General features: G+C 43.6%; 1 protein-coding gene across 1 annotated transcript in view; it reads left to right on the top strand.

Annotated features, from left to right (window-relative positions):
- LOC148023066 (pentatricopeptide repeat-containing protein At4g18520, chloroplastic-like) overlaps positions 1-14,629 on the top strand; it is a 42,345-nt gene that overhangs the window by 1,200 nt on the left and 26,516 nt on the right. Inside the window, exons 2-4 of the mRNA XM_087695307.1 lie at positions 1,591-1,753; positions 1,865-1,922; positions 13,446-13,524. Of these exons, the coding sequence (XP_087551433.1) occupies positions 1,591-1,753; positions 1,865-1,922; positions 13,446-13,524 (300 nt within the window). The remainder of the gene's footprint in view (positions 1-1,590; positions 1,754-1,864; positions 1,923-13,445; positions 13,525-14,629) is intronic.

The raw sequence follows: 14,629 nt of genomic DNA, 5'->3' as shown, positions 1-14,629 counted from the left end.
TTTATACATGAGGACTTTGAAGGTAGAGCATGTTTTTGTTCAACACCTAAGGGTCCCTAGCTCCTTCATTATTATTTTGCCTCAATGCTTGTGCGGTCTTACTTTGTTCAGTAGAAGCATCACATGGGAAAAATGCTATCTTGCTTGGGGTTTGATACGTTAATGTGTTACCCAATTTGCTACCACTATCTCTCTTGCCACCAATTTCAATTTTGCTACTCTTCTTTGTCATGGTAGAGAGGGGAGGAGAATCAAATGGACCGGAGATATCCTATTTAAGAGTATACTCCCATGTTCTCTTTGACTTCTTGCTACTTTCTTCTTGACTCCTCTCTGGGACAAAAATGATTTAAAATTAGTGCAATAATTGCTCAATGTCTCTATTGTCCTTTGTCCATGGATGTGCTAGATGGGTACCTCACCTCTTTTGCAAGAAAATTTTTGAGAGATAGAGTTCTTGTGGTGGTCCTCTTTTCTAAGGCTTTTTAAAATGATCGTATTTTTTTACAATGTCAAGTAAGCTTCAACATATCCTTAAAATATTCCATCTTACAAAAGGTCTCAACCTTTATTTTCTAAGGAGGCATCTTTCTTTCCCTCTTAAATGATGCACATATAAGTTCCCTACCATGTAATCAATTCAAATGTCTTCAAATGAGGTAAAATTTAGAGGCTATGTGCCAGATTCATCTTAACACCCAACGTTGAAGGTTTCACAATTAAAAATCCATATATGCTCTCTATCCATAGTGATAAGGCCCTTTGCAACCATAAGATGATTGTCTTTTTTAGAGATTTTTTTTTTGAAACCATTGGATGCTTTTCATGTAAGTGATACCAAGGGCAATGGAATGTCAGTCAGGCCCACATTTTCTTAAAAATGCCTCCCCGTCCAAAAATAGATTACCCATATCCATACTGTCATCGTAGTTGCCCATGTTACTCTCAACATGCAGCTCGATCAGCGTTCCTATTGTCAGAGGTGAGAGTGCATGACCCCTGAGTTTTATAATTATAGAGGGGGTGAGACTCAGACTTAACTCCTCTACATAGCTTGTTCAAATCAACTAAAAGTTGCAGCCATTCAGATTAAGCTGTGCTATCAGCTTTGCAACTAATTGGTTACAATAAAAAAGGCAATCATCCCATGGCACATCCCTCCATATTTTGTCACCTATGGTGCTTCTAGGAGGGACATGTGAAGGGGAGACGCTTTTGCACATTCTCCCTTAGGTGAATAGTTATGATTTTTCTACTTGAAATCTCACTTGCAACTCAATTTTTCTCATCCTACCAATAATAGAAGAGAATAGTTAGCCATTGAGTTATAGAGGGAGCATTTTACACATTGGAGATTGTGATCATCTCTCTTTTTGTCATCTTTTGGTACCCCCATAAAGGATTCAATATATTTTTATTTAAGAACTCAAGGAAACCTTCAATTGTATGAAGATGATGAGCTTATCGAGTCGAGTGTTTATGGGTAAGGAAGATCCAACGAAGTGGCTTGCACATTGTGAATGGTTTATGTTTATGAGTCACATGGTAACTCATGAAGAGAAGCTTTATGATTTTCGTCTATTTATGCAGGGAGAAGTGAAGATTTGGTATGAAGCTTTGGATGATGCTGTGAAGCAAGATTGGGATAAACTAACAAGTTCTCTTGTATCACACTTTGCTCATCATGAAACAGCAATACAAGTTGATGAGAAGCTTCAACGTCTTCATCAAAATCCAAGAGAGGATTTCCAAAGTTTTCTACATCGATTTGAAGATCTTTAGTTGAAGATAGGGAAGAATACTCATATTTAACATGAAAACAACCTCAAGCTTGACAAGTTTAAGGCTTGTCTTCACCAAACAGTTTGTGAAAAGGTGGAATTGGAAAAACCACATGTGCACGCCCAGAGCTCAGACATGAGGTCTACATTGTTGGAAACCTTATTTGCAACTCTCCTATGTCTGTTCGTGTCTTTGTACCAAGCCTAAGTAAAGAAAGTGGTTCTATGTTGCCTAGTCAAACATGGGATCTATATTCTTGGACACCTTCTCTCTGGCTCTCCTGTGTCTGTCTATGCCTTTGTGTTCACCCTATACTACGGGTCTCTATATAAAAGGGCCACCCTTTTTAGCGGGTCAGCCCCTACCCCATTATATGGGCGTCCTCTCCATTAAATGGGTCTATAGATTTGTACATAAGACTCCACTTCAATGCAAAATATCTCATCACTCTTCTCCTTGGACTTGTCTAGCCACTCCTTGATTTTTGAATAGATGACTATGGCATGAGACAAGTAACCTGTGCATCATGGTCATGCATCCTCTTACATCCTTGCATTGTTGCCTCCTAGCTATTCCTACAAGTGGCATCCATGGCTATGGTACTAGACAAGCATCTTTGAGGAGATCTATAGGATGAGAAGCTTTCTATCCACACTTGAGTTTTTTGGGTTGATGCGGAGTTATGAATATATCTACCCATCTAGGTCATTTTTCGAGTGCTCACCCATGGATTCCTCTTCTGTGAGTGTTGACCCACTTAATAGATAGTTGTAGGTGACAATGTAAGGATGAAAGAGGATGCACGCTAGGACAAATTGGTACCTCATCCAGTACCATAGCCATCGATTCCAAAGTCAATGAGTGGCTAGACAAATACCCTTCTGCATATGCCTTAACCTGCTCATGCATGTATGCCATGACTTGCTGTTACCCTGATGGGGTTCCTTCCCACCCGACCGTTCATTTTCCACCCACCCTTGGGGCTGTTCCCTTGCAGTTTTTCTTCATTCCCTAATTTTGAGGATCTGCCATGTGAATGCATCCTACGTTTACCGAAGTCCACATCCAACCTTATAGCCTTGTTCCTCTCTTTGAACTGACCATTTTTCCTTTTTAGCTACCCCTGTTCCGGTGTACGATTTTCGCGTTATTAATTTTTGAAGCATTTTGCGCAAATTAGCCGGTTTTCCATATGAACGCACTTTTCTTGCTTCGAAACCGTGATCTGACATCATAGCCCTACCAAGCACTTTTCCCTTGACATTTTTCCTTTTTATGCCGTGTCATTTTGATGCACGGTTTGTCCAATATTAATTTTCCGGTTTTTTACAACTTTTTCGTGCGTCTTTTTGACATTTTTCCATGAGAACCTGCCCTGTGTGCCTCGGAATTCCAATTTGATTTGACAGCCGTGTCCCCGTGTCTTCCCCCACATTTTTCCTTTTTCCTCCCCCCTCTTTCGACTTCCGGATTTTTACTTATTAAATTTTCAGTGAGTTTTCAGGTGTATTTTTGGAGTTTTTCGCATGTGAACCCCTCCTACTTCCACCGAAACTGCGGTTTAACGTGATAACCCTGTGCCACTCCTTCCGGCGAACGGTTCGTTCGATATTAATTTCCGATCCCATTTTCGGGGTTGTTTTTTGGGTTTTCTCCACGTGAATGCATCTTATCTTCGTCGGAATTATGTTTTGATGTGATAAGATTGCCGGGCACGTCTTTTTGCACAGTTTTCCTTTTTTTTGCACCTCATTCCGATGCACGGATCTTCTGATATTAATTTTTAATTGCGTTTTTTAATCCGTTTTTTTGTGTTTTTTGCACGTGAACGGCCTGTCTTTCTCCCGGAACCCCCGTTGTCTATTTTTCCTGTCATCCCCCTACAGTCTTGTCCACTTTTTGTTTTTACGCCATTTCGTTTTGACGTCTGGATTGGGAGATATTAGTTTTTCTTTAGTTTTATGTGTTTTTGCGCGCCCGTTTTAAATTTTACGCGTCTTAACGTGCCCCAGCCTCTCTTGCCTGGGCCCCCCGCCCATTTTCTCCCTTGGGCACCCCCCCTATGGACCCCCCTGCCCCATCCCTTGGGTACCCTAACCCATGGGCCCCTGCCCATACCCTCCCACCCTTTTCACCCCCCCATACCCTTACCTATCCCCCCCCACCCTTCTCTCTCCCCGACCCTCCCCACCCCAACTACCTTTCCCTCTCCCTCTGTGTGTCCCCGCCTCCCTCCCTCCATCTCCATCTCCCTGCTCCTACCCTTCCCTCCTCCTCCTCTGTTCCATTCTCCTCCCCTCCTTCTTCTCCTCCCTCTCCTCCCCTCCTTCTTCTCCTCCCTCTCCTCCCTTCCTCCTTCTCTCCTCCCTTCTCTCCTCCCTCACGACGCCCTCCTTCCCTTCCCTCTTCCCCTCGTCCTCTTCTGCAGTCGCCGGCCCCTTCTCTGCCAGCCCTGCAGTGGCCGGCGCCCTCCCCTCGCAACCCTGCAACCGTCGCCTCCAGGTGCGGGACGACGACGCCCTCTTGTGGCGTCCTGCAGCGCCGCCCTGCGCCGCCTCTGTGGACCGCTCCGCCTCTGCTCTAGCCTGCCGCCATCGCGCGACGTCAACCGCCCCGCCTCTGCTCCAGCACGCTGTTGCCCGACGTCGATCGCCCGCCCCTGCTCGCCGTGTGAATGCCGTCGCAGCGCCCGTCGCAGCTGCCACGTGAGCCCCGCCGCCGCTCCACTGTGCAGCCTGCCGCCGTGACGACGTCAACCGCCCGCCTCTGCCACGACCTCCCGCTGCGTTGACCTCCTCCCACCCTGTCCGCCCTACCACGTGCCCCCAGTTCAAACCCCTCCACACCCCCCCCCCCCCCCCCCCCCATACAAGCCCCCCTTCCCCCCAAACACACACACCAACCCTCCCACCCCCATTACCCCACCCAAGCCCCCCATCACACACTCCCCACCCACCCCCAACCAGGCCCCCTTTTCCCCCCAGCACACACACTCTCCTCTTCACCCCCACACACGCCCTTGTTCCCACCACTGCACATACACACCCACCCCACCCCCACACTAATCCCCATTCCCCTAGCAACCACATCCACCCCCCATTTCCCTACCTTAGCCCTCATTCCCCCAGAACACACCCCTTCCCCCCCCCCCCCCCCCCCCAATACAAGCCCCCCTTCACACCCCCCATTAAGTACACACCTACCTCCTCTAAGCCCCCCTTCCCCCCAAACACACACACCAACCCTCCCACCCCCATTACCCCACCCAAGCCCCCCATCACACACATAACCACACCCCCTACCTAAACCCCCCTTCCCCCCTTGCAACCAAACCCAGCTACCCCATCTAAGCCCTTTCCCCCCACCATTCCACACACACACTCTACCTCCTGCAAGCCCTTGTTCCTCCCCACCATTACACCTCCACCTAACCCTCACCCGCTCCCACAAACACACACAACCCCCCTACCCCGCTGTAAGCCCCCTATTCTCCCGGAGCAGCTCACCACACCGAAACCTCCATAAACCCCCGTCCCACCTGCAGCCACCCTCGAGCCGTCGACACACGCATAGGTATGTACGCACGAGTGCGTGATCGCGATTGCTTGTGCGTGTTCGTGTGCGGGATCGTGTGCGGAAGATCATTAGCCGGTTGCTGACACGCAGCTGCCACGCAGCCTATTTCTGGGTATTTTCCCAGATTTTTAATTCAAACACCCAAAACCTTTCAACAAAAAAAAAACAAAACAAAACAAAACCATTGACAATTTAAAAAAAACATTAAAAGACACTTAAAATTTTGAAAAAAAAAAAAACAGAAAAATCTAGACACATTCCTACTATTTTTGCAACCAATTGCCTATTTTTTCTAACCTGTCAATTTCAAGAAAAAACTTCAACCTATTTTTTTAAAAAAATTCAACATTCTTTTAAAAATACTCAAAACCATGAAAAATTCTTTAAAAATGCTAAAAAAATTCCAAATTAATTTCCAAAAATTTCCTAAAACTTCCATTACCATTTTTACTTATTTTTGACATATTTTCTAAGATGAACAACTACTTCATGCAACACCTAAATTCATCAAAAAAAAAAAATCAAAAACAAAAATAACATAAAAACTCATTTTTCATCCACATACCCACTAACTATCTAGGAAAAAAAAATCGAGATATTTTTGGATTGAGGAGAGCGCATTCTTTGCATTTTCATACACCCACTACCAGGTATTTCCCTTTTTTTGTTATGTTTTTTAAAACAAAATAATAATAATAATAATAATAACAAAATCTCCCCAAAACCCACGGTTAATATAAAACTACAAAACTCCACCACGAAAACCAACCACAACAAACAAAGGAAACCCATAATTAAGATAAATGACACCTGACTACTACCATGGCACGTGCATTCGCGTTATATAACTACACCATATTTTTTTAATTAAAATAAACCCGCCGTTCACTTAGCACGCGCTACGTGCGCTACAGAGGCACTTTAATTTTTAATTAAAATGAACCCGCCGTCACAAGAGCACGCGCTGGCAAAAAAGCGCTCCACATCACCTTAATTTGTAATCCATGAACTTCCATTTAGAGACCCAATCTGGGTATCGAAGTCTGGGATTCGAATTAACGCACCGTTTTCACCTAATAATTGGTAATTAAATTTATAATAAGGAACCGTCGTTTTCTTGCTAAGGTTTATCACTTAATAAAAATTCACCCATTCTTAATAAATTATTAAAATCAACCCTTCATTAAATTAATTCCCCCTCACTGCACTTAATTCCCCTTTTTAATGAACCGTTTCGTGGGATGAGTATGCGCAGTCATTGGAGTTATTTCCATGGTTAACCACTGGTTTATCAACGATGTAGTCTTGATATGTGTCGGATGTGGTATTGTTTTGGTTTCCTGTCTTTGATACGGTTACGGGTACGGTATGCCGTTTTTTCTTTCATTGCCTGATACGGGGTTCTGGGTGTTTGTCTGATGCATAGCATGAAGCTTTCGGTCGCATTTGTCTCAAGGTCATGTCGAATTTTTTCTAGGCTGTGGTTTGCTTGGGGTTAGTTGGTTGAGTCACGTTTTATTGTTTTGGTTATTCTCTTATCCTTGGATTTTTGTCTGTTGCTTTGCAGGCATTCTCCTTGATTGTCTGTGTTTGTGGTGTGTGTGTAACCATCTGAATGGTGCCTTCTCATGCTCCTCCGCCTATCCAGTACGTCCCATTAGTTAGTAGGGATTACTCTTCCCTACTTACTTTTAAGCCTCTCACGAAGGCGGGACTCGCTGCTTTTGTGGCTACCTCCTTTCCATTGCTTCCAGAGGATCCGTCGTTATGTGATGAGTTTCTGGCCTCCTACAGCAAGAAGACAGGACTAGTCCAGGGAATTTCTATGACTTTGACACCTCGAGGCTTAGGGAAGGCTCTGTCTCTTCCCTCCAAAGGTGAACCTTTTGTTACCACTCGTCAGCTTTTCTCTAATGAAGAGATTCTGAAGCTGTTGCAAAAGCAGACAAGGGAAATGCTGGATGTTAAGAAGGTGATCAACTCTTCAGGAGTTTCCTTTTCCATGATCACTGATCCCATATGGAAGACAATCTGTCAGTTTCTCCAGGACAGGTTTATGCCTGCCAAAACGCCATCCCAGTACTTGTCCAAAGAGCTTTTTACAGCTTCCAGGATGGTGTTGAAAGGAGTTGCTATTGATTGGAGCACTTACCTCCTCACTAAAATGGATCAACGTTTCGTCAAAGTCACCAGGGGTAATGTTACCAATGTCACATATGGATCATATTTGTCTGCCTTCTTGACCTATTCAGGTTTACCGAAGACTGTGCCTCCACCTCCTCCATCAGATCCCGTACCTCCTCCTCCACCTTCAGATGAGTCCGAACCCATTGACATAGAGGATGATGATTCTCCGCCTCCCCTGGTCATCCAGCGCAAACGCTTGAAGAGGGTAGCGGATAAAGCTCCTTCCGTACTTCCTTCAGTGCCCATTCCTGCTACCTTTGGCAGTGATCTTCCTGGGTATCTCACTTGTAATAACCTGTTCAGAGCACATCGAGAAGGATCATTGGACATATCAGTTCCCTCACTGAACAGTCTAGTCTCAGGAGATGCAATTCCTTTCCTCTGTAAAGATATTCAGAGTTCCATTGAGTTGTCAATGACAGCCTGTGTTCAACAGCTGTACGCGTCTTTTTATGAAGAACTCATGCAGTCTAAGGACCAGTTGCATAAGGCAACATCCGAGTTAGCTTCTGCTAAGGATACCCTAGCAGATTTGTTTAAGCAAATGGAACAACAAACCCAACTGGTTGCCACCCAAAGCGATGAGATCTCTTCTTTGAAGATCCAGTTATTAGAGGCTCAATCCAAGGTTACTAGCCTTTCAGAGGAGAAGGAGAGGATGTCCAGAGAAGCAAAGGAGTTTCAAGCTATCTTAGATGACAAACTTTCAGCTTTACAGATTGCTAATGACACAGTGGTCTCCCAAGCCTCTCAAATCCAGCAGTTGCAAGATCAAGTGGCAAAATCCCACTCTGTTCCTCCAAGCCCTAATGTTCCATTGATTCCTTCTCTTTCACAGCAGGACTTGGCTGCTCTTCAGAGACAGGCTACTTTGTGTCCTCTATTCCAAGATAAAGTGGAAAGATTGCAGTCCAGAATGGACTTGTTATGGTCTACATTTGAGCAGTTTCAGGAATATGTTCCACCAGACCATTCTTTCTTTGTCCACTACCACTTACAGAAGTTGGTCTTCTACATGAAGCTTTCCACGATGGATTTACCTCTTCCAGAGGATGGATGGAGTGGGGCTTGGTCTGCTGAGTTGCTGACAGAGGTAGTAAGGATGGTGTTTGAAGATTCTGTCATGCCAGATACCATGTTGATGTCCTACATGTATCTACGAGGAGACTTGTTAATTCCAGATGAGGTGGATATGGCATGGTATGTGGGGGATGTGGTCTTACAGGCTGTTTTGTATGTCAACCATTTGGAATTGCGCATAGCTGACATGTTCCAGAGTTACTCCTCCAAAGTGGCTGATTGTCATGATAATTCGTGGCATCCCATGATTGATTCTGTGGTCGTGAATCAAAGAAAAAACACAGCTCCTATCTCTGCCCAGAGTACTAATCAACTGAGGATGGATCTCTTAGCCTATCTTTCAAAACATAATCCATTTGATGCTTCCTTCTTTGATGCCTATCATCGACGATCTCTCTTAGGACCTTCTGTTCCTACCCTCCTCTATTACCAACAAATGGCTCACCGCTATGCTATATATCTTTCCCTTTGTCAATCTAATTCCACAATTATTTTACCCCTTCTTTTCCAACCTTCATCTTTCCCTCAAATTCCCATTTTTACATACTGTTCCTTTATTGAGGATAGGGTATTTTGCCCTTCTCCACCCTGTCCTTCTCCATCCATTCATGTACCCTCCACATTTCCTATTTATCAGTTAACACCCTTCCTTAGTGATTCCCTCCAAATTTCTGCCACTCCTTCTTTAACCTTTTCTTCCTTTTATGATTTTTCCTATCCCTCCCTTCATCCACTTTTTCTTATTCCACTACCCTCTCCTAACACTTCTATATCTCAACCACCTCAGCTGGTTAGTGACTGTGACGGGTTTGATAATCAGATTTCCAGAAGAAGGGGATGGAGTTCGGATGATTCCCTTACAGGACCTCAGATCAATTGGCCAGTAATTCCAGGAGAATGGACAGCTTCCAGTCAAGCTTATCAGAACTATGTTCATTTTGCTCAGCAATATTCCCAGTCTGCGGATCCCTCAGTGAGATTAACTGCTCACTTTGCTTGGTACCTGGCGTATATGCATAGGCACTCTCATAATGATTCCAAGCCTATTCCAAAGTTGTGCATGAATGTCAATGTGAGCATTGATTCCCAACAGTTGGATATTTTGTATTTTCATGCCCTTTGTTTGCCTAGCAAATACCTGGTGCTGTTGGAAAGGATGTGCTGTCTTCAGTTTTTTCAAAATCCTCCCAAAAACTTTGTAGATGAATCCTTGTCTATGGATCGTTTCCGACAACATCAATCTTTCAAGAGGGATCATCTTCATTGATACCTTTCCAATGTATGGTGGATGCTTTTTAATGAAAATCTCTCTTTTTGGAGGAGTCATTCAGATGGTTGTGTTGTGTGTAGTGTTTGTGTTGTGAGTTCATTTATGTCAAACGAACGTGGTGGTTTCCTATTGGATTGGATTTCGTGTGCGAGTTACATTTTGGAGAATTGTTGTGCTGGGTCGTGGTTGCAGAGTTGAAGCTGATGCTGATGAAGAAGAAGAATCCTCTTATATCCTTTACAAATTTGTTGTGATTTTTTAGTTTGATGAGAAGTGTTACTGTAAAAAGGGTTTTCCTTTCTTTGTATTTTTATATCAGAAACAGGTTAAAAGTTGGGGTCGTGGTGGATGGATTCTTTTTGAAGAGATATTGATGATCAAAGTTGAGCTTTTCCCTGAACTTGTATTCCCTTTTTCCTGGGTTGCGAGGACGCTTCCTTATTAAGTGTGGGGATATGTTGAGTGTTGAAATGACTTGTTTTTTGGCTGATTTTTGTTGTTTTTGAGAGCTAAATGGTTGATTTTATGAGATGTTTGATTGGTTTGGAAGTGGTTTGAGAGTGTTTTGGATGATATTGATTGTGTTTTGGAATTTCATGATGTTTATTGGTGGTTCTGTGATGTTCTGATAGGTTCTGTATACCTTCTGTTTTGCTCTGTTTTGGTCTGTTTTGTTCTGATTGTCTTCTGTAAGGAGGGATGGAGTGTTGATTGATGAAGATTGAGATCTTGTGAAAGCTTATTGAATGGTTTGTGAAAGTTTGGAATGGTTTGAGTATGAGTTATGTGGTTTTGATGACCTTTTGTAACCTTCTGTAGGTCTTCTGTAGAGCTTCTGTCTCTGTTTTGTTTCTGTTCTGTACTGTAGCTGTTCTGGTACTATTTTGTGACTATTCTGTATGCTTCTGTATGTGTTCTGTAGAATGTATGTGTAGCTTGGGAAAGTTTTCTAGCCTTGGAAAGAGGTGAATACAAGTGCAAAAAGAGCTGGAAGAAGTAGCTGCTGAAGACTCAAGTGAAGACTAGAGTGAAGTGACAGTAGTGAGCTATGAAAAGACACTGTAGTGGCTCTGGTGACTCTTCATATCACACATACCTCTTGGGAGGGGTATCCACGACCTAAGAAGGATTTTTGAGAGTGATTTTGAGAGATTGTAGTGAGGATATGATGCATTATTGATGGAGAGAGAGAGAGAGAGAGAGAGAGAGAGAGAGAGAGTCAGAGATAGCCAAATCTACTGAAACAGAGTGATTGTATATGAGAGATTGAGAGAGAAGACTATGAAGATATTGAAGATGAATACTATGTGATGTATTTCCATTCCAAGATGGTGTATTCCTTTGCTTTCTTTGTTCTATTGATGGATTTTATGAAGATATTGAAGAATATGGTTGATTCTATCAAATCCGTGGGAGATCTACATGATGCTGCATGAAGATTTGTTGTGCCTGGTGTTCTTTTCTTCATTGTGATCATATGAAACATAATAAACAAGCTTGTTGGTGTTACAAGATAGACTTTCTTGCAAGAGAATTCCCTTTTCCTTGGTGTTCCTCTCGGGGCTCCACATCGGTGTTTTAGTTCCTGGTATGGGGGTATCTTCCCCCATTCCTTGGGCCATTTCTTTATTAACAAACTACTGTACCTGAGCCATGAGGTTGCTAGCATGCACTTTGGCTGTGGAGCTTAGAGTGGATATAGTTGTGGGGGTCGTGGGCACTAGGAGAGTAGGGATGGGATCGATTGGGGCCTTGCCCTTGCCTTTTTTCACTATGGGTGGCGTGATCTCTAGTGCTTGTGTGCTTCTAGTCGGCTCTCATGGCACACAACTCATCTTGTCTACACTGCTCCTCTATAGATATACGTGTTTCTAGAACCATGTCTTCATCTTCCTTCCTTTTCAACTCTTCCTCTTATTCAGTTGCCTTCCCTTTTCTCTCCTCCTCAGATTTTCTTGATTCTTCTTTCAGCCTCTCTGACTCCTCGTTTTATTTCTTCTTCCTCTCTTCCTCTTTCTTCTTAGACTCTTTTTTAGCTTTTTGTAAGTCTAATTTTTCTTTCTTCCTGCTTTCCTCCTCATCCTTCTCTTGCAAATCCTTCTTCTTTGGCTTTCGTTGGGCTTCTTGGCATTTATTTTTCTCCTTCCTCATCATCACTCACTGTCCTTTCACTAGAGTGTGGCTACTATTCATTGTGAGGAGGTGACCTCTCTAGTGTTTCTCCAATTCCTTCTCCTTCACCCTGTCCTTCCCCCAATGTTTCACTTATTACAATTGTCAAAACCCCACCGAATCCGATGGTAGAGGCCTTTGAGGATGACACTTTTCTTTTTGCACTAGTAGTAGGGGACTCTCCTCCTAGCGGTCTTCCTCCCTCCTGTAGCTAGTTCTTTTGCTGAAGACTCAATGGTCTTCCACACAAAGCCATTTACATTTACTTCATCAAGGGATCTTGCTGCAATGCTCTCCAGCATAGGCACATTGATTCGGCTCATTATTGAGTTGTACCTTTGGCTAGAGAATAGTGTGTGCATCATTTTGGCTTGGAGTTGGATTTCGGGGTTGGGGATGTTTGCCAAGTTGATGCCATCATTTATGTGGACCATCAGCTTGTCCATTCCTAACATGGCATACACATCTCTCTTCAGCTGCCTTTCCACCTTATCATTGGCTAGACCCAATGCTTTCTCCACCAACTCTGGAGTCAATTCGATCTGGACTTGGCGGGTTTCTTCTATTTTCTGCACTGTCATGGTGCCGTGCATTGTTCGACAATCTGCTTCACTGCTTCACTACTTTTGCAAATAAGGGCTGGACTTGAACTGGTTAAAGGCCCTTATTTTCATGGAAAGGCCATATTTTGCTTGCTCTTCTTGTGAAAATGGCAACTTGTTGGCTTTCTCTTGGCCTGTCATCATGCTGGGTGCCTGTCATGAATCCGTGTTCACCATTAGTTCTTTTCAAAACAATTATATGTAGAGGAAAAAGATCAAATGCTAATGAAATTGAAATGCTTAATTATAGAATTAAACGTCTCCCTCAAGTAGTCCATACATTTCAAATTTTATGACCCTTTTTCTTAGCCATGAATTGGTTTTGATTTGTTTTCATTTTCTTTTGCATTTTATTCTTATTTCCACCTTACCCCCTTCCCCTGCAGAAATAAGAAGAATCCTTCCTAGGATTATAGATTAAGGGGGTTCCATGCATGGTTACTGTGCTTACTTTTGCATAAGCCAAGGATAAAAATTGGGATTTTATTGCATTTGGGCATATTGGTCCATGTTGTAGGGTGGTCGAATGCTTTGAAAAATACGAATTCAGATTCCTCCCATGAGCAAGGTAGCATTCACACTTCCATTGCTAAAGGCTCATCCAAAAGATCTAAGTCTAGTCGATCATAGCTTTCAGCAAGCATGGTCAACGTGGCATCCAAGAATCTGCGGAAAGCAACCAAGACATCGCATGTATTCTCACTTAAGTCGACGGCCAAGGTTAGAATGGATCCCCTAAGGCTGACAAGTGATTGAGGTTTGGTTTGGCTTGACAGTTCAGTAGCTGACAGGTGCAACTCTGGTTGTGGTTCTCGTTGGGGTTGTGGCCTTCGTACACTTGGCATGGCCAGTGAGGTTGGTGGTGCACTACTAGATGCTTGGGCGGTGGTTGGGGTACTACCAGGGCAAGGTTGAGGTAGTTTAGGAGTAGCAGGCTACGATTTGGGTCTATAGACTTATTGAGTCTTGATGGATTTAGGTTTTCAAATGGCAATGGGCCTTGCAGCACAGCCAAAGGCTTTTGTGGCATTGATGCTTGATTCATCTTGATGTTTGGTGTGCTCATGCTTGAGGGTAGCGTTTCAATAGTGTCCTTGGCCATATTCACTGTAGGTATCCAAATCCAAGTATTACCTTCATAATATCCTTACGCTCGCAATATGGTTTCTTCTAGGCGTCCTAGGTTTTGAGGGGAGGTTTCTAGCCTTGCAAGCTCATGGTTGGGTGCTCCTAGGCGGCAGTCTTGGATGTTTTTGTACCCATTTGAACTAGTATTCAAGGGTTTTAGATTTTTGGTTGGCTTTTTTTTGGTGCTGAGGTTTGGTGGGTGGTGGCGACAAATCACGATCCCCCTCCTTAGGCTTGATGGTGGATTTCTCTACCGATGGTGATGGAGTCGCATAGCCCTTGCTGAAAGCTACGACGATTCGTACGTTGCCGATGGCTAGGTGAATACACTATGACTAGTAGTCAACATCACAGTGGGCCTACTTCTTAAAGGTTTGTCCTAACAACGATTTTGCACCTACATCTTTCGTGTTTGGAAACACATAAAAGATCATGGGCAAGATTTTTGACTTGATAGAGACTGCAACTTTGCACTTTCCCAGAAGTTCATATGATCGGCCCCCAAATGGGCTAAGTTTGGCATTAGTGGGCTGTAGCTATGGTTTGCCAATTTGAGTCCAATGATCGTGAGTCGTGATATTAAAGTTAACGCCCTCATCGATCAATGCATCAATGGTGTGTGTCTCCTGGGTTGTAATGGTCATGTGTAGGTAAGCCAACGGAGCTACAGCTTCCTCATCCTCATCTTTAATCTCCGTAATGGTGGCTACTCCTACATTGACAGGGGCTTCTAGCATAGGGGGTTCATGTAGTAGATGTGTGGGAGGGTAGTACTTTTTTATGTGGCTATCATTAAATAATCCTATGCCCTGACCCTTTAGGGTTTCAAGTT

Source organism: Lygodium microphyllum, chromosome 16 (genome assembly GCF_053477565.2).
Source record: "Lygodium microphyllum isolate KBCC chromosome 16, Lygodium_microphyllum_v1.1.10, whole genome shotgun sequence".
Taxonomy (NCBI): Eukaryota; Viridiplantae; Streptophyta; class Polypodiopsida; order Schizaeales; family Lygodiaceae; genus Lygodium; species Lygodium microphyllum.
Note: the sequence above shows the minus strand (reverse complement) of the source record. Positions and strands in the feature narration are given on the sequence as shown.